This window comes from Ovis aries, chromosome 3, assembly GCF_016772045.2.
Source record: "Ovis aries strain OAR_USU_Benz2616 breed Rambouillet chromosome 3, ARS-UI_Ramb_v3.0, whole genome shotgun sequence".
In the NCBI taxonomy this organism is placed as follows: domain Eukaryota; kingdom Metazoa; phylum Chordata; class Mammalia; order Artiodactyla; family Bovidae; genus Ovis; species Ovis aries.
The window spans coordinates 51,140,152-51,165,367 of record NC_056056.1 but is presented as its reverse complement, the minus strand read 5'-3'; the positions used below and the strand labels follow the sequence as shown (position 1 = coordinate 51,165,367).

General features: G+C 39.4%; 1 protein-coding gene across 4 annotated transcripts in view; it reads right to left on the bottom strand.

Moving 5' to 3' along the window:
* The window catches only part of CTNNA2 (catenin alpha 2), a 1,404,594-nt gene that overhangs the window by 853,638 nt on the left and 525,740 nt on the right, over positions 1–25,216 (bottom strand). For all 4 annotated transcript variants that reach the window (XM_012169003.5, XM_042246023.2, XM_042246024.2 and 1 more), the window contains exon 7: positions 17,097–17,300. In XM_012169003.5, coding sequence (XP_012024393.2) covers positions 17,097–17,300 — 204 coding nt within the window. The remainder of the gene's footprint in view (positions 1–17,096; positions 17,301–25,216) is intronic.

Genomic DNA, 25,216 nt, shown 5'->3' with positions numbered 1-25,216 from the left:
ACCATTCTGCACTGGAGCCATACAGTGTTTGGGCACCAAACACTGCATGGCTTACCCGATATCACTCATACTCACTCACAGAGTAAAATCAAACCAAACCAAATCAAACCCAAATAAGCAAACCCAAGTAAGCAATTCCCTACCAAAACAAAGGACGCACGTCTTAACCTGGAATTCTAGTCCTCTGTAATCTAATCTCAATTTTTTCTGTCCAGAGATTTTTTTTCTCTACTTAAAATCATTTCTTTAATAGTCTTCTTCCCTGATAGCTCAGTGGGTAACGAATCTGCCTGCAATGCAGGAGACCCCGATTCGATTCCTGGGTCAGGAAGATCTGCTGGAGAAGGGATAGGCTACCCACTCCAGTATTCCTGGGCTTCCCTGGTGGCTCAGCTGGTAAAGAACCCACCTATAATGTGGGAGACATGGGTTCAATCCCTGGGCTGGGAAGATTTCTGATCTGGAGAATTCCATGGGGTCCCAAAGAGTCGGACACACCTGAGAAACTTTCACCTTCACTTTTCTTTAATCAAGCTAGACTACTCATCATATTCAGAGTGTGTCATACATATCTGTATAATGCATTTTACATAATATCATTCTTTACACATTCTTCACATAGAGAGGAGCTTCTCTATCTTTGACTCCTTCTCTTCCCATATACCTTCAAGTTCAGGTGTCACCAGTATCATGAATAATTCAGTTTTTCCATCCAGCTGTCTCTCTTTAAACCTGATTCATATCTGCCTATGCATATCTTGCAATCCATTTTTATTATTATTTGGAAGTGACTTAATATCCTTACAACACTAAAGAGCTCCCCAAACAGTTACTAGTCCTCCTGCACATGACTCTATGCTCCTATATCCTAGGATAACTCTTAAAACAACAAATAGTCAATATATTCTTAACAATTTGTTTCCAGTTTAGATGCACAATCTAAATTTTCTTTTTAAAGAAGTAAAATCTCCCTCATGCTTGCCAGTAAGCAGCTCTACAGCAAAATTTTTTGTTATTATAATAACTTTCTATAAATTTTAAATATTATCCTCATGTTTATTAATTACTGTTTCCTTTCTGTGTTAAGAGAATAAACAGATTGATTTATCCAGCAAGTGAGTAAGCATTAGTTCTGCTAAACTGAATTGGTATAATTCAATTTATCATTACAGCGTAGGAATCAGCCTCCAATTCATCTGTAGCTATTATGGAAGAAAATAACACACTATAATGAAAATAAATAAAATGTTTTATGGAGATATTTTAGAACATTATAACTTATTTCTGCTGCAGAAATTTTGTTTATGCTAATCTAAAACCTGAAAATCATGACAGTCTCTAAAGAAAATGATAAAAATGGTGAGGGCCAAGAGTTTTGGTATCATACCTTGTAATCTGCTTGTTGTTCTTGGCTTAAAGGGCATGCCACAGAGTCTGTGCTGAGTCTTGAGGGAAGCTCCATGGAGTGGCAGATTGGACCAGGGGCTGCTGAGAAACTCAGGGTTGAGAGAGAGAGGTAGCTCAACCCATTCACACCTATTTGGGTAAATTTTATACTGCTCATATAAACTAACAGCCAGAATGTGACAAACCTCAGAATTTGGAGTCATCTGAATGTCTCAGGACATGTCTACCTATCTGCAAAGAGCTGAGCTTACCTATTTCATCATAACCTTTAGATCCATGAGTATAATCACAAATTCGTCAGATACCTAAATAATTCATGTCTTACAATGAACTTTCCTGTCAATTATATGGGTTACTTCAGACAAAAAATCTTATGAGTATAAATAAAGTACATCATTATTCTTCAAAATCTGTCTCACCAATGAGATTTGCTTTTTTTCCCAAATTAAACTTTATATGAAAACCAAATATTGAACTCAATTAATATCAGGGCTTCTCAGGAAGAACTAGGTATGGGAGCAGGTAGATTGGAGGTAACTCAGACATTCTCATTCCTAGCACACCTGATCCTGAACCATCTAGGGCTCTAGGAAATGCATTCTCAGAACTAATAAACCAACTTTTGCTTTTTCTTACCCTTTAAGGATATAAAGTGTTAGTTGCTCAGTCATGTATGACTCTTTGTGACCCCACAGACTATAGACCACCAGGCACCTCTGTCCATGGAATTCTCCTGACAAGAATACATATATCAAACTACATATAATTTGTTAGTCAATAATCTTTGGTTTAGTGAGAATCCTTTGGTGGATGTATTTATTTTGCAGGTAAAATTTAATCAGGTGCCAAGCTAATAATCACAATATATTAGAGATAAATCATAAGAACTCCAATGACTGTCTTGGAATGTTAAATATCCTATGTTTCTTTCTCGTACTATTGTCTTTAGCAGTTGGATATGGATTTTTATATAATAACATGAATTGATAAAAATATCAATGTGGCTACTTAAAAACTGAATCATTACGTTGTATGCCTATTCAAAGTTCTAAAGATATGACAATGTGTCAGAATCATGCATAAAATAACATCATAGAGGGAAAAAGCTAATAATACAAAAGATACACTTAAGTGACTTAAATTAACTCAGAGAACAAAGGAATTTGTGACAATACTCCATTTACAAACACATTTCAATGAATAAAGTTTGTGACTAAATATTGTGGGAGATTCAAAAGTAATCAGTTCTAAAAATGACTGAGATAATAACACTGGTCTTCATTCTCCCTTGATATGAGGCTGTGGATCATATTACGGTATCATTTGTGCAACTGCTATCACTCAGTAACTAAGAGGAATGTATCATCAAGCAGACATAAAACAATGAAAGTTTCTGAAGAATTGTTCATCATCATGTGATAAATGCTCTGCTTCTGTAATTACTCCACATTTACTACAAAGACAGGTATTCACAACCACATTCTCTTCAAAGTCTAAATTGAAACCAATATCTATAATGCTTTTGTTAGGAATAGTATGAAACTGAGATATAGCAGGGGGGCCTGGAGGAAATAGATTCCTCTACCTAAGCTTTATTTCAAACATTATATCTCGCATCTACTTTTATCCAAAACTCTCAGCTCACCTTGAAAATGTGCTGTGACCATCTTAGCTCCATTCACCTTCTTGGTCAAGTTAGGGTGCAAAATAACACGGACTCTGGATATAGGTATGGAAGAAACCTGTTATCTTCCTTAATGTAAAAGTAAGGTATGGCTGAAGATGGAAGATGTAGTACACACATTTATCACTGCTCTTTTCTGAAACTCCATTACAATGACCATAGAGCAATTTTCTTTGAAAGGCATCAACCCGAAGATCAAAGACAACAGGAGAACATAGACACAGCAATATTCTAACAGTGGATATTGGACAGAAGTGCTAACTTCTCTCAACAGGTCTGCTAACTCACTCAACAGGTCTGAGAAAGCTGAATCATAAGCCAGCAAATAGGGAAAGCTCAGAACAACCCATTTGTGCTGCAAACCCCTCAAAGACAGATTATTTGAGGCTTTAGCTTCTTTTGGAGGAAAGGAGTGAAACTGGTGAGGTGAAGAATAAGACAATTGCTTGAAACTCCACTTAAAAAGCAGCTAGAGGAACTTCCCTGGCAGTCTAGTGGTTAAAACTCCACCTTCCAATGCAGGGGGTACAGATTCAATTCCTGGTCAGGGAGCTGAGATCCCACATGCCTCCTGGCCAAAAAAAAATAAAAAAGAAAACCTAAAACAGAAGCAATACTGTAAAAAATTCAATAAAGACTTTAAAAATGATCTGCATTAAAAAAAAATTAAAAAACAAAAACAGAGCCTTGGATTCTCTCCTAACCTAAGCTGCAGGCAATTAGATGTTTATTTTCAGGAAAAGGTAAAAGGCAAATCTTAGGACAGACACGGCTAATCAAGAACAGGGCCATCATACTGACCACCTGGGCAGTTATGGGCAAGTGGACTCGCCAATGCTGGCTTGTCTGGTCATTGCCTCTACTGTTGTCTCAAAGTTCACAACCTCTATCTAGAGACTGAAGCCAGGAGAAGCTGTCCTGTTTAAACAAATCAGATTCAACAATTTATTCCATTAAAAACTTATTCCTACCAACAAAAGCTCCTTGTTGCTCTTCTGTGAGGAATTCTAGTGGCCATCCCACAAAGCTGCCATTGTCTGCTTTCTATTTGGGGTTCTGATAGTGTTCTGGTAGGATCTATAGATGCCTGGAAAAGGAAGATTTCCTTAGAGTCTACTGTCCAACTAACCCTGAGAAATCAAAAGGAGTATTAGGAAAACGATGAGTCAAACATGGTATAGGACTTTAAATGGAGAAAAGAAGACTATTAAAAATCCAGTGTCATGTCTATGTCGACTGGTATATAAAACGTGAAATAATGAATCAAAGAATGGCCAAAAAGAAGCCAGAAGACTTGAATTCCAATTTCAGTTCTATGTTTCCTTGAAAATGTCCCTAACCATTTTATTTTTTGCATATATTTTGTTGCTTATTTTCATCTAAATGGCCCAAAAGCAGAAACAGGAGCTTTAAGAAAGTGGATGGGAATCCTCTGAGATTCCTTTAAAAAGACTAAAGAGAAAAAGTAAGGAAGGATGTGATTTTATACATTTTACAAGTGGTGGAAGGAAAACTAATAGAGGAGGGAATGAAAGCACACAGAAAAGATAACAAGCATAAAATTAGGCCAATAATGAGAAAAGATGCAATATATATGATAAGATGAAGTATGGAGAATTGTTTTACTTGTAAATGTCTCACGAATCCAGAGAAGAAAAAACAGCTTTCCCATAGGATTTGTGTGTCTATTTTGCAGGGATCAGAAGTGTGAAATCAGCCACCAGACTGCAAGACACTTAACTGATTCCTCCTAAACCTCAAGTATGCAGACTGAATGATAAAAAGGCCAGTGCTGTCTTCTTCCCATTGCAATGAAACCCTCGTAACATGCCAATGTTGTTCTTGAGGCACTTTAGGGGGAGAAGAGTGAGGAAATGCAGATGTTTGTAAAGTTGTACGGCAGTCCCAAGGCAGGGGAGGGGAAGAATTTGGGGGTGGGGGCAGTGAAGATTAATAATAATAAATAACACTTTGAAACCATCATTGAGAAAACCAAGAAAAGGAAAATTATGGTATCCATCTCTGGGTATCTATCTCTGAATCTAATGCTGATTAAGCTGGATGATTCCACCATGCTGGCCTAGTCCAAGGGCTAGAGGCATGAGAATTCCCTGGAAAATTTGCTAAAATATAGTCTCAAGCTCCATCCCTAAAGATTCTATTGTTTTCAAACTGGTAGGGCCCTGGAATATGTGTTTTTCTAAATCTCCCTATGTGGTTTGATATGTAGATAGATAGGATCGCTAGAGCAGTCAGGGGAAAATGTGGCTTCACTCATCCAAACAGTGCCCTAGAAAAGTCACCAAAAACACCCAGAGCAAAAGTCCAATTCAACGTGTGAACTAAACTGGCAGAGGCAAAGCTCAGAGCTGACGCTGTACATCTGTCAGCTGCAGCCCAACCTGAGAGATACTAGAAACTGAGGTCAGCGATTAAGTCATTAAGAAAGAAGACTCTGAATAATCTGCAAGACTGCAGATTTTACTTCTGGCTGTTACTGAGAGCCGAGTCTTTCCAAGGATGATAAACTTATCTTTTTTACAAATAGAGGAGTAAATGCGTTGGAAGAGGTATGTTGAGAGAGGTGTACTTTGGGATAAAAAAACAAAACAGCTATCCTTCAATCAATAGCTCACAGGTGAGAGGCAGGCTCAGCTTTGCCTGTCTGTTCCTAAGGAATTCACAGAAGATAAGCAACCCAGATTCTCAAGTCTCTTCTGAGATCCTGAATGTCCAGGCTGAATAGTATATAGCTCCCTAAGACTGCCCAGGAGATATTTTTCACTTGCCACTGTCTTACAAAAGTATTTATCCTCATTCACAAAAAGAAAGCCCATTTTAAACCCACACTGTATTAAATTGACTCTTGATTTAATCCACTAACTTACTACATCAGGGCTTCCCTAACTTGCCTGTTCATAGAAATCATTTGGGGTACTTGCTCGAGGTAGAGATTATCAACCTTCTCTATAGGAAACTGTGATTCTGTAAGTCTGGGCTGGGCATCTAGAGACAAGAGTGTCTCATTTTTAACAGCTGAGTTATGATGCTTTATTTTCTGTCGACTTCTCTCTTAGCTACATATACAAACTCCTTGTGCCTGATAGGTGGTGATGAGTTCAGCAATTTCCAAAGTTCCTAGTCCAGCCTGTGGAATTCTGCAGAACTGAAAACAACCCAGCTCCACCCAGCTCCTCACATTCATATCCAACAACTTATACCCAAACAGGTCACCCTGAAGAACACACTTAAAATCACAGAATTAAGAGTGTTGTTGCTTGGGGAAGCTCTTTGAGAAGCAAGTGACACGCTTTGTATCATTTTTGTCTCTCGTGATAGTCACCAGGAACATCTTTAGGCCTTTCTAGAAAGAACTGATGGGGGCCTTAAGTACAGCTCTGACTATAGGGAAATGTCTGGGCACCTTAAAGTGAGTCATGAAGAAGCCAAGACTAGTTACCCTTAGCTCATTTACTTATAGGTTTATACAGGGGGTAGAGAAGGGAAAACAGGGGAATAATTTTGTTCTCAAACAGGAGATTCAAAAGACTCAGAAGGTATGCAATCTGTTGCTAATGCTCTGCGGCTTCTCCCTCTCTGCCCCCACCCCTCCTCCTCCTCCCTCTTATTCTCTTTCTTCCTCTGACGAGAATTATGATTGTGACTATGATTATCACAAAAGAGGATACAAGGATGTCATTTACCCACTCCAAAAATATTTATTCACTATTCTAGGCAAGATTCTCTAGAGCCTCAGGATTGTGAATAAGACAACACTCCTCTTACAGGAGCTTAAAAATTCCAGTGGAAGAGCAGACAATAACCACACAAAGAGACGCTGTAATTTCAGAGGATGGCAGGTGCTATAACAGAAATTAATAACTGAGATGACTAATAACAATATTTGTCGTTGTTGTTCGATCACTAAGTCATGTCTGACTCTTTGTGACCCCATGGACATAGCCCACCAGACTCCTCTGTCCATGGGATTTTCCAGGCAAGAATACTGGAGTGGGTTGCCATTTGCTTCTCCATGGGATCTTCTCAACCCAGGGATTGAACCCTCATCTCCTGCATTGGCAGGCGAGTTCTTTACCACTCATCCACCAGAGAAGCTCAAGAATAACCTAATCTCCTGAAATTTGAAAGAAGGGCCATATACACAAAGCTGGAGGAAGAACTTTCCAGGGGGTGGTATGTACAAAGTTGCCAAAGCAGCAAAGTCTGGTGTCTCTGAAGTACAGGGAGGCACCACAGGCTTGAAACACTTAGTTCTTAGAGTGTAACAGTTTCCTAAAGTAATCAAGAGAAACTTTTCAGCATGGGCTCAAGGCAGCATTAAGCCCAAGCATGGAGGCCCAGGGAGCTTATCTTTGGAAGGTTTCCCATGTCTTTTGGAAACAAAGGAAAGGCTTATTATCCAGGCTTTTGGAGGTATACAGCCTGCTGCTCTCCTGACAGTTGTGTAAGATCTTCCTTGAAATACCCAAAAGGCTCTCCCAAGAAGATCAATTAATGGATTGTGCTGTCCAGGCTGTCTGAACTGGGACAGCCAAATCTGATGACTCGGCAGGCAACTCTGTCAACAATCTTTGCTCGTTGACTGAGTCAGAGACAGCCCCTTCCTGTCTCATGATGTTACTTGGTCTTCCTCATCATATTGATTGACCTTGTAAGATGCAGAACCAACTTTCAAGGGCTCAGTGAAGGGGCATGTTTGATAAGGAGAAAAGCTAGCTAGAATTCTAAGCATGGGACTTAATTTTGCTGTTAACACAGATTTTCATTTTCACTTCCTGTTCATTTTAGATTTTCTATTCTTCCTGACACCATGAGGAGCTCCTTATAGAAATCCACTGTAGATAAGGTGACTGACATCTATGCAGGGAGACTGCTGCAACAGACAACCTGCTCCTACTCCAGAAGGGCTTCCCAGGAGGCACAATGGTAGAGAACCCACCTGCCAATGCAGGAGATGCGGGTTCAATCCCTGGGTTCGGAAGATCCCTTGGAGAAAGAAATGGCAACTCACTCCAGTATTCTTGTCTGGGAGATCCCATGGACAGGTGAGCCTAGCACGCTATATACTACAGGGTCACAAAGAATCAGACATGAGTTGGCAATAAAACAACTCCAGAGTTTATCAGCAGCACCACTCTAGACACTCTCAATGACCATGTCTCTTTCTTCATTAGCTGAGGCTGGTGACAAGTAGGAATCTCCTGTCTGAGCCCTTCAAATAAGCTGTTTCTCCACCACACAACCCCTAGTTCTGCCTTCTAAGGCTGCCCAGTCCACTCTCTTGTTCCATGATCACACTTGCACTATTCTCTTTAAATTCTTCAAAGATGATTTATAACAAGTGTCTAATGATTGCAAATCTTCACCCTTGTAGTTCTGATCTTACTGGTTGCTTTTGCCAACTGTCAATCATAGCAGCATGTTTCATTTTGTTTTCATTGATTCTGGAACGCCAATTTCTGTTCCTTGTAACTTTATCTGTGAAAATTCTTTGAGGGCTGTGTTTAAAGTGTATTCCTCTAGACAGAGTTGGTATTTGCTTCTGCAAGGCACCTGACAACTCACCACCTAGAATGACTTGAAATTTTGAGAAAGTAATAGAGGTTCTGATCTCAAAACTGAGTGATTTTGCAATTGGGGTTAGAAATTCTTGGCGGCAGAGGAGGGGTTCTTCTTTCCTTCTCCGAAAAAGCCAAGACAGCATATATTTCTATTGTTTCTCTCTACTGGAAAGTTTTATTTTATTAGCCCATCCCCTCAAAGTGTCACCATCTGAGAACCCAGGCTTTACGCTAAGGTTCCTAATCTGCCTGGCCATCCAGCTGGGTCACAGACTCTGCCTACTGTTCTTAACATTTTGTGCCATTGAGAACTCAAGTCTAGGCCATGAGGAATCTGCAAACCTATCCCCAGTCTATTGTATTCTTGTCAATTCTTACCTCTGAGTAACTCCTTTATATTCTTGTGAGTTTATCCATGCATTAAAAAGACTTTTAAGAAATTATACCACCAGGCACACAGGTGTAAAAGGAAGAAAGGGAAGGGGCTGGAGGAGAGAGAGGGATCCTGATTGCTCAGAACTGCTCTTCCTCCACAGTGAAGTCACCAGTAAGCTCCTGGAGTTGTTATGACCTCTGTTGCTCAGACTTAACTCATTATAGAACTAAGACTGGAAACCTCATTTTGATGGCAATGCTATCTGTTTAAACTCTGCTAAACTATCCACAGCAGAGAACAAAGGAATGTTTCCTGTTAGAAATACTATTCCTGGCCGAGGAGATTGTATGTGAGACTACACAGAGAATTGACCTTAATGATTCAAGTAAAACAGAGCTAGTCAGACCCATCTGTCCTAGGATCCTGTGAGCCATTTAAATGTATGTATGAGCTAATGACACATAATAGCAAATATGTATGGCGTACTGTACATTTCAAAGGGTTTAAGTTCCCTACCATGACAACTGCCTCATACCATGAGTCCTTTAAAATCAAGGAGACCCACCGTGTCCCCACAGTGTGGATATTACCTGCAACTGTGCCCCACAGCCACAGTGAGACTGTGCCCAGGTCACCCTAGTGTCAATCAGCAACCTGCCAGTCTGGCTCTCCTCCTGAGGCCTCTTGGAACACTATCATGCTCTATGGGATGCCTGAATCCAGCACAATATCTCTTTCACTCTCACCTGCATTATTTCCTTCTAGGGAATATGTTACCACCAAGGCTGGACATTCTCCCACCACCTGTGCCTGAGTGAGTGCCGGCCAGCATGACCCCCATAATATTTCCTTGGCTTTCTGAGATCCCATTCCAGCAAAGGAATACAATAAAATATATCAAGAAGGACTCAAAAAAAGAATAAAAAATTGCAAGACACAGTACTAGTCCCAGTGTACCTCTAGGAGTCACACTGAAAACTGCTTGGAAACATGCAAATAGGATTGCAAATGCCATAAGTCAAAGACAGAAGCCTCATAAGCTATCCAGATGACTCCCTATCCCAAGCATATTTCATTGGAAGAATAAGTTCAAAGGATAGTTTTAGACCTAAGAGAAAGGGCTGGTAAACTAGATTTACTCTTTCAATGTCTGAGCAAGAACCTTTAATTGAAAAGGAATTTTAAAACTGTCTCTTCATAGAAGCAGATTTTACATGAAAAGCATAATAGCACAGATGAATTTCAACCTCAAAGTTAATAAAGATGTGGGCACTGAACATATTTAAAGGCAGAAAGAAGAAAAGAAAGTGAAAATGACAGTCGCTCAGTCATGTCTGACTCTTTCTGGCCTGAATTCTCCAGGCCAGAATACTGGAGGGGGTGGCCGGTCCCTTCTCCAGGGGATCTGCCCAACCCTGGGATCAAACCCAGGTCTCCCACATTGCAGGTGGATTCTTTACCAGCTAAGCCACAAGAGATGCCCAGAAAGAAGAAAGGGGGAGAAAAGAAAAGTTTCAAATAAGGAAAAGGCAAGGAAAACCTTCTCACTGAAAATACCAAATTTGGGATATCAGGACTCTTTCCCTTGAATGAAGATATTAGTCTTATTAAGATAATTCTTAATATGAATAAGAATAAGAATAAGATAATTCTTAAAACGGAGGGCCATTATGGGGCAAATGAACAACTTTAGGTCATGTATGACCCACAGATGTTCTTTAAACATTACTTTCTACTCTATTTTTAAGCCAAACCTTTTAGCAGAAAAATTCAGAATCAGCCAAATTGACTCTTGCATTTCATCCTCTCTCTTACATGATTTCATAAGGGAGAGAAATGAGAAGGCCTAGATAATACTGGAAAAAATTTTACATTTAATCAGCAATTACTCTTATTCTTACGTAATAACAACTATTCCATCTTTCTCCTAGATTTCTATTCAGGAGAAATCCAACATTATAACAATTTCTATGATAGAATTATCTTTCCATGATGTTTCTTTCAGAAGCTTTTAGTGCCTTCTCTGGATCTGGGTCAAATCTAACTATGGAACTTGCCCAATAGCTGTCCTACACATTACCAACTTACAGAAATTCTGATAAATAAAAATCAAATCTATAGAGAAAATCAAGTACAGAAAAACACTCCTAGACAATTTTAAACCTCAGAGGCATTTAAATTTTCTTTAGCTATAAAATGCTAATTGCACAGAATTTTCAGGGAACCCCTTCAGCACAGGAACCGAGAAGCCATGTTCTCCTTGTCTTCTCACTCTGCTCCTCAGTCACGCTTGGGATCTCAATCACTCGTCTCTACTGCCAGCCCCAGAAGCCTTGCCTGCTTACCTTTTCCAGCATTCTTCTGTAAAAACACTCTCAAAATGAATTGCTTCTAAATGAATTATTGCATATTTATATAATAAAATGCTATGCAGTCAGTCAACAGAAGGTTTGAGAACGTTTATTGTTATGGTAATGGAGTCATAATATATTAAGGTAAAGAAAATAAATTACAAATCACCATTTACAAAGAGTCCATTTTTAAAACTCCAGGCAAAACATATGTATGTCTCTGTATGTATAAATATATCACTCATTTAAGTTTTAAAACATTGGAAAGACATGTACAAAATTATCAATGATGATTATCTTTAAAGGGTGAGATTGTGAATATATTTTTGTATTCCATCTTTTTTTTATTTTTCAATGAACATATATTTCTTTTGCACTATTAAAAGGCAGTGTAAAGCCCACTCTTTTCAGAGCTCCCCAGGCCCTGGGTATCACTCTACATGTTCCTCGGGTTCTGCTGCATGCTGAAGCCTTGGTGGGGTATGGATCCCAGAGGTTGGTTGGAAATGACAATTTTGAGGTCTCATGCCAGACCTCAACCCTTCACAAATAAGTTCCATCTGGAACTCCCTTTACCTTAAATGACATTCTATAGCAAAAGCTATGACAATGACCTTACTTAAGGCACTTAAAGTAAGTATATATGGCCACATGCACTTTTAATATGTGTATTACGTTAATAGTTTACACACTGTCCCCAGGGATTCACTTAGGTGGTTTAAGAAGTTTGAAGAAAGTTAACTCAAATGTTTTGTAAAAATATATAACTTTAATTATTCATAAAAATAAAATAAAAATTTACTTGCCACATTTTAATACTGATGCTACCAGAAAGTCATTCCTTTATGCCACCTGAGTCTCTGCTAGCATTATGCAAAAAACTTGAATTGTAATATTGTTTAAGAAAATTGTAGCTGTGGATTAATTTTCGATGAATAATCTAGAGCAACACACAGTGTTTGTGTCTGTGCAATTGAACCAGACAGTTCAGCATCACAAGGCACAAGGTCTAGACATAGCTACTTACCACATTTCCTCACCAAAGCTGAAGAGTGTACAAGGAAGTACTGCATTACCACATCTCCATACAGTTCTGCATTCATTTTTTAGCACTTAAAATAAGCATTATCTCTTTTACATTTATAATAATGTGAATCATATTTGGATAGTTTGGTGATACAACTTGGAAATGAAATGTTTCTATTGAACTCCTTTTTCAAATTTAATCAGTCCTAGCAGAGTATCCAGACATTACAAAGTGAGCTGTTTACAAAGTTTGCTATATCTGAGGAAATCAGAATTTTCTGTGTAACTAAAACAAGACAAGATATCAAAACTGAAGAGATCATATTAGGGTGGCTATACAACTGCAGCAGCCATTCACACTGCCCAACGTCCATTCTAAGGCCATAAATAGAATCTGAGCACTTCGCTACCTCTTGGAACAAGCCACCATCCTGAATGACTCAAGTGCTCCTCATCTGTCCTCCTGCTTTGTTACTCTTTGAACTCCTATGGCCTGTCCTCAACTCTAATTCAAGGCATTTTCTGCCCAATATGCTCCAAAGGCCTCCCATTCCATTCAAATAAAAGCCAAATTCTGAATAATGGTTTGCAAGGCGCTTCAGAGTCTGACACCTTGTCCCCTGGAAGACTCCATCTCCTGCTACCCCTCACTGACTTAGAACAGCCACACAAGCCTCCCCAGGAAGGTTCCTCAAGAGCCTGGCATGAAGGAGCATGCCCCAGGACCACTGCTACCAGTGCCCCCATTCCCACATTGAACCACTGGTGACCCAGGCCTCTAAGGGAGACCAACACTAACAGGCCCAGAAGCAACTTCTTGTGGGTACAGCTGGACACTGTCATGCTTTACACCCAGACAGATCTATAACTGAAGATAGATTCAAGTGCCCCTGGGGCCCAGTCCAGTGAAAGTGACCAAATCACGCCTGTCTATCAAAGGCACAAGCTCTCTTCATCTCTACCCCATTGGTATCAAGTGTGAATGTGGGTCCTAGGACCCAAATGTTGGACCGTTTCATTGTATAAGGCAAACAGAAAGTCCTGATTTTTAATGGAATCTCCCACAATTAAAATTTTGGCAATTCAAAAATTTGAAAAAATAAGAGAAAAAAAAAAAAAAAAAGAGTTTGGCGCTTTCCCACATAAGTTCAAAGAGGACTAGACCTTGCTGCTCCTACCAACTCAAGTGCAGTCTGCTCCTTCATCTCTGGAAGATATTTAACCATGTTTTATCTTCTTAGTGAACTTTTTCCAGGTCATCCTTACAACTACACTCCATGCTGCTGCTTCCTAGGTTTTATTTCCATGTTTCACTAATTACCATCTAAGATAACCCTTGCTCAAATGACTGACTGATTGATGGTCTGTCTCCCCCACCTAGAGTGTAAACTCCATGAAAGCTGAGAATTGTGTCTACTTTTTTCCCTTCTAGAACCCCAGAATCCTAGAACACTGTCTGGTACAAAGTACCAGGCATACAGCACATATTCATTAAATAAATAGAGTACTCTAAATTCAAATCCATCACAAAATTCTTAAAAAAATACCCTCTTTAATTGTTTCCTATCATGGGACCACTTCTTAGATTTTTTTATGAAAGGGAGTTCTATTGCCACCAAAAAAGGCTGCATAAAATTATAAGTTCCAGATGCAAAATTATATATTCATTATAATTTGAATCTATTTATAGTACTTAGCATAATACTGCAACAACCACCCTGATGGCAATAATCCAAAGGTCACACATCCTTCTGAACAAGAGTCTCTCTTGACCCATTAGTCTCCACATACGTACAATAATGTTGTTCTATTTAAAGGGATACTATTTTTAAGGCTCTTCTTGGGATTATAGCATAAACTTAATTAAAAAATAATTAAGGCCACCAAGGGCTTTCTCAAAACCATTCCAACAGACTGTTCTAACATTGTCTCACTCTGTGATCATAAACTTTGCCACATGCATCTGTACTTCCAGCCCTTCTTCTTCTTTTTCAAAGCACTGTTTCTTTCACAGGCATGATTTTCTTATATCTTCAGATCACACACATTCATTAACTTGCATATACCTTTAGGGAACATTTAACAAACAGCTGATACCCTTTTGCTCTCAGTGTGTCCACGTGGCTAAGCATGGCTCACGCCCCATGCGGATGACTTCCTCCTAATCATCTAGTGCACAGCTCTTGTCTTCAGTGTTCATCTCCCTCCATTTCATACCACTTGGCACGTATGTGTATGATTTTAGAACACTTTCACCTTGATGAGTTAAACTTTCATCAAGAACTGACCAGGAGATTTTTAAAATCCAGAAGTGCCAGTTCTGTCTATAGCCATACCACCCTGAATATGTCGAATTTCATCAGAAGTGTCAGTTATGCCAGTTTTAAAATCTCTTCTCAACATAATTATTTCTCCATCCTAATGATATTGCCTAGCATGTTAAGATGAAAATCTGCAGTGATAATATGATAATATGCTCATTTCCAGAGCTAACAAAATTGCAAAAGAGATATAACAGCATAGTCACAACTGACTAATTTTTTGGTTGCCATTAACTACAGCAGACTTTTTAGCTAAGCCATATAGATATGTAGTGGTTTTATATTAATATATGCTATATCAAAAGAAATAGCAATTGATATTGTGGCAGTACAAATGAGTGCACTAGACATGGATTAGGAAGCTGGTCTAGATACAGCCAATTTTACTTTGAAATCACCAAAGAAGTGTGAAGGCAAAGTAAATTTTATGCACTTTATATAAAAGTCAATAGTAGGTGTTTTATTTCAGCCTTTGATCCTGGTGGTTTAAACTGAATAGAATTTGCACACTTTAAAATTTAAGCACTATATCCACCTATGTATTATCTATAACTGTATCAAAGTAGAAATCAAATTTTCAATGAAAATACAAAACATTCCTTCATCACAAGGTTGTGAACAGAAAAACAAGCACCTGGAGTCAATAAAACACAAAAAAGTCCATCAACTCTGCTGAACTATGTGAGTTTATACTAAAAGAAAAGAAAAAAAAAAATCTTCTACTTGACAGGATTCTAGACAACAAACTGAAAATTACATGTCACATCTTGATCAATTCTTCTTTAATCACATTCTGTGATTAAAAGAGCACAGAAACATACTTCTTGTTCTGATATATTTATATTGAGATCTTAACCATCACTCTTGATCTCTGCAGTTTCTACTTCCATCTCTGGCAGTAATTCTCCATTGCTAGAAATACCAGCATGCCTTCATATAAAATCAAATTTCACATATAAATCATTAGCCTGTTGCCATTCTGTTAAAAACAAACAGAATCCCAAATTTTATAAGCCCTCTTTTTTTTGTTATTCAAGATTCTCACAGGATGGGAGACACTGATCAGCATTTCTAGCTGTACTCTACATAGCACCCGTAGCCTAAAATCCCAAAAGTGTTGGCCATCCTGATCCAAAAGAGGAGTCCTCATAAGCAGCTGGGTACCACGTGAGTCATCCACATCTTATTCTTTGTGTGCTGAAAATGGGCAAGTCTTGAATATCAAAGAATCTGAAGGTGTATGGAAAGGAAAAAGATTTGGATTTTCATAGGGCATTCGGCACCTTTTTGTTTTTTAGATCAAAGTTCTCCAGAGGGTCTGGCAGAAGTAGCTCTGTGCCTGTCATCATTGACTCCCGGCTTGACTCAGGGGCCTACATGTTGGTTAGGGATGGAAGTGGTAAGGAGGGAAGGACATGGGTTGGCTGCTCTGTCTCAGTCTTGCCTGGGGTTGTTCCAACAGGACCCAGGGTGAGTTTCAACAGATGGGAGCAGATTTTCAGACTCCCCATTCTCTATCTGACAACTACACAGGCCATTCCTTCAATATGTAATGGCAAGGCCTCACTACATTTTCCGACTTTATGCTGAATTCTTCCCAACCCAGGAGTCCAGAACATGAGGAATGCAGACCATTCACAGTTACAAGCCCTGGGCATCAACAACATCACCTCTGCTGAATACATAATTCAGAGCTTTTCAAAACAAAGAATATGATTTTATCTCATTCGTCTAGTTTACCGGTCTACAGGAACTACCACATTTTATACCTGTAGGAGAGAACAGCTGTTGTCGCTGCTGCCATGTGACTAGGTTTTACTAAAATCCACTTGAAAACTTGAAGACTCATTCTCATAACAATTTCTAAATGCACAGTGAATCAATAAAATTCCCCCAAATTCTATTACAGTTAGAAGTTTCCACATTAACCAACTCAGTCCAAACATTGAGAACCTGTATTTTCTAATGCCTCTTAGGAGTGAAGATTAGCCATCCATAGCTGCCCTTGATTTTGACATTACTCTGCAAAGGACTTCAGTATATCCTCAGGTATTTCCAACCACCATCTACTTTTACCAACAGAAGACTTTCCTCAATCAAAGGCAAACCACTAAAACGACCCAGAAATCACTCAAGTAAATAGCCAAAGTATTCCTCTGAAACCTCTTCCACCAATCTCGTTCCTTCTGCCAACACATTCTGAGAAATCAAGGCAGAGCTCTCCCAAAGCGGCTCTTGGATTTCACCCGACCGACTCTCTCAGGGCATCTCCTGTCCTGGAGCCACCTGATCGCGCACCAGGATCTTCCGCAGCCGTTGGCGGCGCGGGACCGAGAGCCTGGGACTTACGTTGTTCATGTACTCGCTGAGCAGGTCCTGGAGCGCTTGGCGCACCGCGTTGCACTCGGCTACGATCCGCTCGCGCCGGTCGTCGCGGGTGCACGAAGAGTCGGCCATGAGGGCTGCGCCGCTAATGATGCTCTCCAGGCGCTCCTCCAGGGACGGGCGGAACCGGGCCTCGCTGAACGTCATGGGGTCCAGGATAATCTTGTTCTGAAAGGAGCGCAGTGCCAAAGAAATCAGCAGAGAAGAGGCGGCTACCTTTGTGCCCTGATCTCGAAAACAGAAATTTCTGAGACCAGGATTAGACTCTCCCTGGAGAATAAACCAGCTACTTATATAAAGGCTAAAGTGGCCTTGACACAGTCTCAACTTTCTGTAAGATACTTTGTCCTGAATCTAATCTGCAAGGAGAAAATGCCAGGTTTTGTTTTAGAATATGTTCTTGGGAAAGGCTGTATCAATGGAAGGGTTTTCTAAACAGACTGTGACACTTGACTTTTTTTTTTTTTTGGTAGGCATCTAGAAATACACGTTTCAGTGTAACACTTTGGGAAGCTATGAGAAGATTTTAAAGCCCTAGACTAGAACATACAACTTGAGGATCCTTTAGTGGTGACTTGTATACCCACTGTGTCCCCTCATTAGAAGCAAAGGGTCCCATGGCAGGGTGCTGTTTGAAACCTGAGTAAATAGCATCCAACAGGCATATACATTACAAGTTACAATACCTCCCACTAGGAACTAATACTTGGCCACCTGATGCAAAGAACTGACTCATTGGAAAAGACCCTGATGCTGGGAAAGATTGAAGGCAGGAGGAGAAGGGGGCCTCAGAGGATGAGATGGTTGGATGGCATCACAGACTCGATGGACATGAGTTTGAGCAAGCTTCCGGAGTCACTGATGGACAGGGAAGCCTGGTGTGCTACAGTCCACAGGGCCACAAAGAGTTGGACATGACTGAACAACTAAACTGAATTGAGGAACCAATGTGTTGTATAAAAACTAGATTTCTAGAAAAGGATTCATAATGTGTGTGCATGTATCTGTGTATGATTGAGATGCACAGAAATATGCATCCAGAATTCAACAGATATATCAGCCTGTGTGAAGATCTGAGAATCATCAGGTCTATGAGAATGGAAGGTAGTGAATGGTATACTAGCAAAATGAACGGAATAAGAGCTGACCTAAGAAGGCCCAATTAATCCCAACTTACAAAGGTTTACAGAAAGACAAGAATCAAAAAGAAGACTGAAACTATGGTCAGATAGAAAGAGCAGAATCTGAAGAACAGTAATTCCAGCAAGTCAAGGGAGCAGAAACACTGATGAAGTGTGTGGTAACCAACTGCAGGAAACAAGAGAGACAGCACTGACTTTGTCCAGTGGTTGGTTTCTACTGGGAACCCCTTTTCTGCTCTGAACAAGGAAGACATTCCAGCAACATTAATCAAAGTGCAGTGACCTGCTGCAGGAAATGGTTTGCTCATCTTCACTGGAGGCACACACTCAGACATCCAAGGACCACCATGGTGGTGATGGAGTAAATGGTCTTCCAACTCTAGGATCCTTTGGAAGGACTGCCTTGCCATCCTTTGATGTCATATATACATATATCTAAGAAAACACAATTTATCATATCTACAAATATCATAAAGAAAGCAAATGAGAGTCGGTAGTTATATCATTGCCCACCTGCCACCTGCTGAGTACATAGTATGTGCCTACTAGATTGCTTAGTGCTAAAAAGAGGGTGAAGATAATAACAATAAAAAAAACTTGGGTAGAATTTTTTCCTAATAGGATATAAAATAGCTACTTAGTTATTACAAAATAGATTCAGGTATGCACTCTGGGAAAGCCTGTCCTAACTCTTCAAAACATCCTTAGGTATTTGAGGAGGGGGGCACTTCCCTGGTGGCTCAGCCAGTAAAGAATCTGCCTGCAATGCAGGACACCTGGGTTCGATTCCTGGATCAGGAAGATCCCCTGAAGTAGGGAGTGGCAACCCACTCCAGTATTCTTGCCTGGAGAATTCCATGGATAGAGAAGTCTGGCAGGCTACAGTCCATGGGGTCCCAAAGAGTTGGATATGACTGAGCAACTAAGCACGCATGTATGCACATGCTCAAATGATCCACGGCTCTGAGTCTCTGATTCCTGTTAAAATGCAAAACTCCATAACAGGGAGATCCTTTGAGCACAGAAGTATGACATCCTGAGGAATGAATGAAGCAAGTGGTGACTTAGAAGGAAGCACTCACTAAATACAGACCAGGTCTGATGTCCACTGGAATCGTGGATTTTCTAGGAAATTACTCACTGGTCAGAGTTCTCTCTTTACTGTAGAGGACGAACTGGAGATATGCTATTCTGTGATAGGTTTTGGCATACAGACTACCTTCACATTTGCATTTTCTCAGGCTTTAGGAAAAGGATAATCTTTACTTAACTCAGAGTAGTGTTACTCAAACCCTGTCCCTTGTGCCCAAGTAGCCTCCCAAACAGTGTCAAAAAATCACATGCAAGCCTCAGTACAGTGGATGGCTTTGCAGCTAGAGGTGTCCTGCCCCATTTGCCATCTGTTGTAGAGCTGTTGTCTGTAAGGACTCTTCCCAATGGGATCCATATGTGTTCTCTCTCCCTTTCTACTGCTTTTCAGATGATGCATTTATAATTTTTTTTTTTTTACCATGTAACATGCATTAAGTACTGATACTCTAATTAAAGAAATAACTAATCAAAACATAATTAGGCTATTATCCTTTATAAGGATTACTGATTTTTAAGTACTCTTTTATAGAAATTCCTATTAACGTAATACAGTGAAAAGTATTTGTTCTGCTTTGAGGTTTCAGGAGACTCTTAAGAGTTATACATCAGCTTGAGGATAGATTTTTACTAAATTTTTGGACTAAAAATAAAAAGAAATGCCAACTTGATAGAAATATACTGAGGGAAATTTGAACTCAATAAAGGCAACTGTAAAAGTTTCTCTGCAGAACAAGGAAAATGTACTATTGCCATTATACTATTACTTCTTAAAGTATTTTCCATGGAATCTGAGCCTAGAGATGTAATGTTTTGATGAAAAATTAAGTTTTCCTGGCCAGATATTTTTTGGAAATACTGCATGGCCCAAGATACATTAACACATGAAATGCTTTGGGGAATTCTGCATTAAAGAAGTCAGTTTGCTGCGGCATTCCTCAAACCTATTTGAGCCTAGAGGGGGTGCCCTTTTAAAATACATGCATTATCTATGAGAACCTAAGGAACACACATTGGGGATCTTAGCAAGAGAAAATTTACAGCGGCAGTGGAATGAGCTCCAAACCTCCATGGCCCGGGGCTGTCATGAAAGTAAATGCACTGAAACATTGAGCTTGAAAAACTCTGCATAAAAGTTACACTATTCATCATATTTCTAATGGAATTATTCATTACTTATAGATCACAGGGGAAAGGCTTTTAAAAAAGCTCCCTGGAGAAGAAACAATAAATTTACAGTATTTCTATCTATATCCATGGTGGAGATGGGGAGCACCATGATGGATGTGAAAAGCTAGAGGGGAGAGGCCTCTGAGGGGAAAGAAAAGGCCTAAAGGGCAGTACACATGTGCGTGTGCATCTGTGTGCACGCGTGTGGGGGGGAGAGGGGTTGGCTATGTATGTCTATCTATGAGGGCTGGGTTCAGGTTGTGTGAAATGGGTATGGGATAAACTGGGGGCAGAAGGTATGGGTTGTTGGTGTGTGTGTGTGTGCATGTGTTTATTTTCAGAGAACTGGAGAGCTCTCAAACAGGCTTTAAAAAAAGAAGAACCAGATGAAGTCAGGGGCTTAAGGACAAGAGGATAAGACCATCTCCTGTTGCTAAAGTGATAGGAAAAAACAAACTCCTAGAGCTGGATCCTGAGCAAGAAATTCAGAGAATGAAAGGCTAAGATGAATGAAGCAGGAGTGCTGCTTCTGAATTATTTGGGAATGACTTTAAAAAGAAACACTTAGGCAAGTTCTCTTTGCTAGCACATTTGAGGGTCATTTCAAATCAGTATATACATCTTATTTCCTAGCATCGGCTCAGCGGGTCTTCGCCTCTCTATGCGGCTGCCCTCTACTGGCCAGAAGGCGCTCAGCAGCAGCAGCACCCAGGATCAAACCCAGCTCCCTGGTCACTGAGGGAACATTTCACGGGCAAGCACCAAACAGAGAAATAGCAAGGCCAAGGCTTCCCAGCTCTCCCTTTATGACAAACATGTGCTTCCACAAGAGGATTTTATGCTGTTTCCAAGTGTACAGGCTTATTTTTTTTAGTCCACTGAGATTTTACATTTTAAATATCTAAGTCCCTTGTTTGCATTCCTAAAACTCATTTAATCTTTTTATCCTTTTGATATTTTAGTTCATCTTATATTGTCATCTTAGATAATTTTAAAATTTTGGGACTGCATTTTTTTTTACTTTGTCTTTTTCTTTTTAAAAAACATAAGGCTTACTTTAATTTCTTTTTATCTTATCTATTTTCAGACCCTTTATAATAACCGAACTGCATATCTTGCATAATATTTTGTGCTTTGCGATTTTTACTTATTTTTATTAACATCTTTACTTTAAAAATCACTGTTTTCATTCTGACAGTTTATAGAGTGGTAACTGGGAAACATGACCACAAACACAGAAACCACGATATTTCACTCCCAAGAAAAGGGGGCTAGGATCCTCTTCTACCATCAAGTTGGTGCTGTAATAGTCTCTCTCATCCTACATAACTGATTTCCCATGTTTTTTCCAGTGTTGAACTGTATAAAAGTTTTAACTTGAAATAATTCAGGGAACCATATATTTTGAAACTACTTCCCAGAATAATACATTCACCTGTACTCAACCCACATACAGCTGTTACAAGAGCACTGTTTTTAAGTCACCCCTATCATCCATTCTCTTTACAAGGAGTCACATGATCTAAAATTTCAGGAATATACCCAGATGCTGAATTATACCTGCTGCAAGCTCTGACACCATAGGGTGTAGCAGAGAGACCTCTGTCAAAGCAAGAAGCTGAATGCATTTCAAATGGTTTGATAGGTCCACAATTCTGCACCCATGATATTACTACCTCTATCTTATTAAAGAGAAGGTGGGGACAGATATATTTCTCCCCGGACATCCAGCTAGGAAACAAAGACACCTGGCTTTGAGCACAGGGCTTTAGACTTTAAGTTTAGTGTTCCTTCTACTGTTTCAGACTGCCCATATTCAGTTAAATTGAGTCTAACAAATCATAATTATAAAAGTATATTTCTTGATGCTTGGGGCTGGTGCACTGGGATGGCCCGGAGGGATGGTGTCAGTGGGGAGGTGGGAGGGGAGTTCGGGATTGGGAACATGTGTACACCCATGGCGGATTCATGCTGCTGTGTGGCAAAACCAATACAATATTGTAAAGTAAAATAATAATAATAATAAATTTAAAAATAAATAAAAAATAAAAATAATTTTTAAAAAGTTAAATGAGAAAAATAAAATAAGTTCTCTGAAACAAAATATAATGGTATAAGTATCATCCATCATACTATCTTCTTTTATGGCATTTGGGTTAACTTGCCCTTCCCATGGATAGTTGCAAGTACAGCCATTAATTCAAGAAACAGGTGCCAGTTACTTTGGCCCAGATCAAAAAATCCTTTATTTCAAGAGGTTCACTGTCTAGTCAAACATTAAAAAACAAAAACATGTTGAACCAGTGGTAATTTGAAAAATATACCTATAATGTTAAGGAATGACTGAGTGATGGGAATCTGCACAGTTCGGAGGTGGGAGGTAGACACAGAGATCTTCCTGGAGGAGATTACTCCTTAGCTGAGACATAAAGAGTGACAAGCAGTTGACCAAGCAAAATTAGGGGCAAAAGAGGCAATGTAGACAGAATAGGAAGTGGGCACAAATGCACAGTATACAAAGTGTACCACAGTATACCAAGTGTATCAGAAGCAATTTACTGAAGCTGAAGCGTTCAGTCTGAAATCACAGGTGTGGTGTGCCATGAAGGGGCCCTAAGCAAGCAACTCTCTTTTAAGAGAAACTTTTGCGTAAACATAGTTAACTGACCATATCCACCTGCTGCAACTATAGATCCACCAGTTTCACAAGGAGTCACATTTGACCCACCAGCCCCTGTCAATCCCGAGCCATCTCCTGTCCAGTGGGGACTTCTTGGGCAGGCAACCTCTGCTCCCGCTCTAGCCTCCTTACTAGCCCGGGTGAGACCAGCTCAAAACTGTGCCAAGGCTCTTCCTATACTGTCCTCTCTTTCCTGCTAATTTCACAGGTAGTTGACCTCCATAGCAGTTAAAAAGCTCTCTTGGCCTATTTCTGCTGGTTCTCTTCCACCTAATCCTCCACAGACAATTGCTTTATTACACGTCTAATCACATCGGTTTGGGGATTTGCTTCTCCAAGGACCTGAAAGGACAAAAAAGGAGACAAAGTTGGTGAAGAGAGCAACAGCCAGATCTGAGGAGCCTTCTCTGCTGTGTTAGGATGCTTTCCCTCTGTAAATGCCCCTTCAGACACTGGAGAATCATCAAGAGCCTGAAACATAAGAGTGACATAATCCTGTTTGGTTTTAGAACGTTTTCCCCAGCAGTCAGGGAAGTCAGCTTTGGCAGAAAGAGAAGGCAGGGAGCAATTATCAAGCCTTCAGAATCCAGAAGAAAGATGGGCTGAGTACAAGATTGTGTTTGTATAAAAAAGATTAAGAGCATTATATTGGGACACATTGAGAATGTGAATCTGCAAAATTTGGAGATATATTGGCTATAAGAATGCAGAAGGAGTCAAGGATAAAACCTAAATTTCTGGCATGAGTAACATCAAAATGCACATATCAACCAGTTCTATCCTGGGTGTCAGCATCCTATTTTGTAAGTAAAGTTTTATTAGAACAGTCAGGCCCATTCATTTACATACTGTCTATGGCTATTTTCACATTGCACTGGAACAGTTTAGAAGTTAGGACAGAAACTGTATGGCTCACAAAGTTTGGGATATTTCCTGTTGACTCTTTAAGAAAACATTTGCTGATTTTAAACAATTGTGATAGGTAACAGATAAAGAAGAGCAGGTCTAGAGTGTCTATGATTTATTTTAAGTAGAAAAGTCTGGTGGAAAGTTGATTGTAAGTACTGATATATGAAAATGGGCCAGCTATAAATGGAGTAGCATTAGAATAAAGGCTGGAGTGGAAGCCATGAGAATGGATATCCTATCTCAAGGAGATGGAACAGAATGAGAAAATCAGTGACTCCTAGACAGACTGGGAAAACCTCAATATATCACAGAAAAAAAGTCCACAAATGACATGATAAAGAATAGTCAGAGAGATCTGATCAGACCTAGGAGATTTTATGGCCATAGTTTACAAGGAAGGATACTAGGGAATTTTATAAAAAGGGTAAATAAGCTCAAGACTGAAAATGTTCAGAGAAACTAAGAGGTAAGAAGTTACCAGTGGCAAATTGTTTGCTTACATGTGTATATCTGTATGAATTCAGTATTTATTTATAAATATTTTAATCCAAAAGCCACATCAGGCTCAATGGAAAGTAGTAGAAGCAATTTATTTAACTAAATAAATTGGAGATGAAAAAAAATTTTCAAATTCATAAAAGAATTTCAAATTCATAAAAATATTTAACATTTTCCAGAAGGTTCTAAAAACAACTAGAAAATAGAAAAAACTAAATGGTATAAAATTAGGAAGGAGTAGATTAAACTGCATATGTCTGACTGCAGATGTTATAACGAACTGCTCACTTAGAACAAATGGGATGAGGCCACCATCACCCTAATACCAAAACCTGACAAAGATGTCACAAAAAAAGAAAACTACAGGCCAATATCTCTGATGAACATAGATGCAAAAATCCTCAACAAAATTCTAGCAATCAGAATCCAACAACACATTAAAAAGATCATACACCATGACCAAGTGGGCTTTATCCCAGGGATGCAAGGATTCTTCAATATCCGCAAATCAATCAATGTAATTCACCACATTAACAAATTGAAAAATAAAAACCATATGATTATCTCAATAGATGCAGAGAAGGCCTTTGACAAAA